General features: G+C 41.1%; 1 protein-coding gene across 1 annotated transcript; it reads right to left on the reverse strand.

Moving 5' to 3' along the window:
• Nucleotides 1-452: 452 nt before the first annotated feature.
• On the reverse strand, nucleotides 453-3,983 carry POU2AF3 (POU class 2 homeobox associating factor 3; the record flags this gene model as incomplete). Its single annotated transcript, XM_081099237.1, has 3 exons — nucleotides 453-1,056; nucleotides 2,351-2,577; nucleotides 3,905-3,983. 3 exons carry the CDS (start codon nucleotides 3,981-3,983, stop codon nucleotides 682-684), a joined length of 681 nt encoding a protein of 226 aa, XP_080955363.1. The 3' UTR covers nucleotides 453-681.
• Nucleotides 3,984-4,255: the final 272 nt, after the last annotated feature.

The raw sequence follows: 4,255 nt of genomic DNA on the forward strand, positions 1-4,255 counted from the left end.
ATACTTTGGAAATAAAAAGGATTATCTTCAGGTTAACATTGCTGTAGGGAAGATGTGCTTTTTGGTCATATTAATATTTCATTGCTTAATGTTACATACAAAAAAGCGAATGATTCATAAATGTCTTTCTCTGATGTTGCTCCAAGATGTACATATGCCCTCAATTAAAGGGGAGGGGGATTTTCACTTTTCCACCATCACAGCTGTGTCTATTCCTCGTCCCCATGGGTGAAACCAAGGCACCTCACCACATTAAAATCATTTTAAATTCACGAGTAAGTAAGATTAGACTACTGAAGAATAATTAGTGATTTCCAGAAGTAAATGATATTATTCAGACCAATGGAAACTATTACTCAAATATTTAAAAAATAAGCCAACATTTAATAATACAAAATTATTTATTAGTAAAAAAAAAAATTAGAATTTGTTCATTATACAGAAAAGTAAAACCCTTAAATGTTCCCTACAAAACTTTTCACTGGAAGCGTACAGAGTAGGGGTAGTGCCATGACCGGGTCTGAGGACTTCATCTCAATGCCTAAGTCAGCGCCAGAAAATGCAAAATGGTGACCTGTAACCTGCACCTGTGATATTTTGTTAACAGGTTGCGTTTCAAGTTCTCATTTGGCGCGACAGAAAGACAGACGTATGCACGCCATGCTCCAGGTTAATGAAACTCTACGAGCTGTAGCAGACGTCACAGTTTGTTTCCCGCAGGTAGAAATCACTGCCTGCTGCTGCTGAGGGATCCACGTTCACACAGTCCGTGCCCGGACAGGAAAAGTACTCGGATGCTCTGAGGGTGGCCAAGTGTTCTGCCTCGCAGGACACACAGTAGCAGCCTGAGGTCGGGGCTGGGAAGAAGCAGTCGTATTGGGCGTGGGAGGGCAAGTGAGGGTAGGAGTAGTCTTCTGAGGGATAGCCACAGTTTCTGTTGTCCAGAGAAGGGGTAGGATTGTAATTCTCCGGAGTATAGGAAGGCAGATGAGCCGGCGAGTAACTGAAGTCTAAGGAGCCAGAGAGAGTGGAGGAATCTGAAGGTGTCCCTGGGGTCTGGGGAAATAAAAACCAAGGAACAAAGAGTTTGAGAACTTAGGCAGGATTAAAAGGACTGAAAAGAGTGGATTTAATAACTCCGAGTAAGAACATTAGGGGCAAAGAAACAAAAACACCCAACCCAACCCAAGTCTGCAGAAGTAATTTTATTTGCTGATTGCGTGATTTCATGACACCACATTCTGTATTTACCCACTTCTTTCCCAACAATAAATTGCCTTGCTTCACTGGCTTCCTTTGTTGTAACCATACTTTAGAGGATGCTTTGTCCTTAAACCACATAATCCCATTGTGCTTCAAGTCACCTGCTCGCCAGCCCCTGCTGTGGGCCACAATATAAGCTCTGGGCACAATGTAAGCTGCAGGTGGCACCGTGGACGGTTCTCCACGCCCTTGGCTGTGAACACACTCGGGTAGAACTGGGGCCTTCAATGATCCAGTGTCTGGGAGACTCCAAGACGTGCAACTACTCTTGTATTCACTAAAGTTTTGTCCCTTGATGAGAAAGGTACTTTTCTCTTAAGCAGGTCTACAGTTGTTACTGAGGAAGCCTAACTTGGAAGCTGGGCAGGAGCTGGGTGACTGGGGGCCCTATACGCATATTCTGTGGAGTTAATTTCCCATCCCCCTTAAAATTTAGTCTGATACCTACACAGACATTTGACAAACTGAAATAAAAAATGATTTCCATCAAAACATGTACTGTTATGGTTTAAAAAAAATCTATGCGTGTCTACGCAACTTCTAAAACAACTGGTATCCTACTAAAGCAAGCCTTACGCATTTTAAATAACCTATTTTTAAATGTTTGAGGTTCATCCAGAATGGACCATCCACATTTTTCAAGTATTAGAGCTTCGTTTTTCCTAACCATCTCAAACTCAAATGGCCCTTGTGCCTAAACCAGACCAAAAGAACGAGTTAATAGAGTCAATTCAATGTCAAAATTAAAACGAAACGCACTTATCAAAATGACAGTTTGGTGCTGCATAGATGTGGCCTTGATTCCATTTTCAAGAACCCCTGAATTCAAGGGCCGTTTTTTAAATCAATGATTTCCAATTAGGAGATGTCTTAGTTTTAAAGTTTAAAAACATCGCATGTATATTGCCCCACAGTAGCTTGGGAAATGTGTGGTTATTTCTACTTCCAATGAATTGTGAATGGTTCTTTGCTTGCTTCCTGGATGATTTCCTTGTTGACAGTGTTTGTATGCTTTCTCAGGAGACAATGCAAACATAACCTATATAATGAGCAATAAACAGGTTTTGTTAAGAACTGCGCTAATTACCAGGCTCTGGTTGAAGCAGAAGGGGGCGGCCTGGAAGCTGTCCGGGAAGTAGTGTGGAGCACTCTGCGTGGAATTGAGCAAAGGGTCCAGGTGTGTCTCTGTCTGAAGGTAGGAATCCAAGATCTGGTCGAGGCCGCTTGGGTTTTCTTCACAAGAAACACAGCTGGGAAATTCTCGGGGTTGAAAGTAATTAGGTGTGGAAGAAACCGATTCAGGTTCAAAATACACTAGAAGAGAAAGGAAAAAGATTTTTTTCTGTTTAAAATTTGCAGTTACGCATTTGAACGAAGTTCTATGCTACATTCTGAATATCTGCTATCCCTAAGGGGAAAGGGGGCTTATGAAGTTCCAGAAAGGTAAACAGTCAGGCGATTTGGATTTTTTAGTTGCCTTAGCTAATTCAAGTTTCATTGGAATGCATCTGGTTAATAATATGAACACTGGCTGTGAATGTGGCTAGGGCTAAAAAAAAGGATGAGGATCCAACCTGGGTTTAACTGCCTCAGAGAATAATGGCTCATGCCTGCACTTTCTTGGACCATGAAAGCATCCACATTCAGCCCCTACCTGCAGTTCATGTCAAGCACTCAGCTCTGAAGCAGCCAGAGTTGTTAGGAAAACTGCTGGTGTCGTGGGAAATAATTCTCTTGATTTAGGGTTAATACATTCCGACACTTTTCACACTTACTAAGTTACTTCAATTCCGAGCAAGTTTTAAAATAGAAACCAGAACATACAGGACAAATTAGTATTACTTGCTCTAAATTACACAAAGCAAAAATATTTTCTTAGTGTTAACCTGATAATGGAATTAAAATAAGTTGTTAAATACCAAACAAGAATAATTCTGAAACCGTGACTCCTTTTCCATTTTAGGATTAATAGGCCCGATTTGTGGTTATTAATCTAAAAAATGCTTAAAGAAGAGAGGTTTAGAGCGTGTCCATCAATGGGATTCTTGGAAGTCTTAAGGTTCCTTTGAGGTTAAGTGAAAGTGGCAAATTCAGTGGTGAGCTACCATAAGCAGGTTTCCTTGTCTATGAACTCTTTAAGCTCTTAGCTGTTGAGTGGCATAGGTAGGAGTGTTTATGTAGTAGCGTTATTCGCATTGGGCTGAGAAAACTTTCCGCTGTTTGAATTGCTTCCTGGGAAGACAGAAGGGGAGGGAAGCCCCTGTCGGCTAGATTCTAGGACCTCAGAGTGTTCTGTATTCCATCTAACGGCACGAGACAAAAGACAAGTTTCTAAAAACAAATCTGATCTTTTCATCTAGTTTCGTTACTTGGAGATGGGGACCTGGAATGAATGAGAAGAATAGACCCAGGATAGAGTAGACGGGAAAGAAGAGACAGCTCAGAAAGAAGAAAACATTTGCACTTGTTTGCTTGCGGGGCTTCCATCTGGAGGCACTCACTGTGCCTTTTGCACTTCCTGATTGGTTGGATTGCAATTAAATGGTGGTGCCTATCTTAACCCCTGAATCAAGCATGGAAAGGCTTTCGAGATGCACTTTTGAAAGAGTGTTGGAGGGAACTGTAATGCTGCTGTACTGACCTGCAGAAGGTGGTGTGACTGGATCTGAAAGGTGGACACTGCTCCCTCCGGACAGCTGCCAAAGCAAGAATACAACCATCAAGCAAAGCAAAATGAGAGCTCCACACAGGGAAAGCTAAGACATCTTGATGTGAACTGTGTTGCCTTCTGCTCTAAGGTAAGCTAGATTCTTTCTTCTAAAAAAAGTTACAAGGCAACTGATCTGATATGTATTTTTTAGTTTTAATTTTTAGGTTTGCTTGGGGATTTTTTCTAATATCAGATTCTCCCACTTAAAATGTAAAGGCTATTTATTCATTTTGATAAAAACTCAATTTATATGATTTTTTGATATACAAGAAATGTAACAAT

Source organism: Myotis nattereri (assembly GCF_964212035.1).
Source record: "Myotis nattereri genome assembly, chromosome: 9".
Taxonomy (NCBI): domain Eukaryota; kingdom Metazoa; phylum Chordata; class Mammalia; order Chiroptera; family Vespertilionidae; genus Myotis; species Myotis nattereri.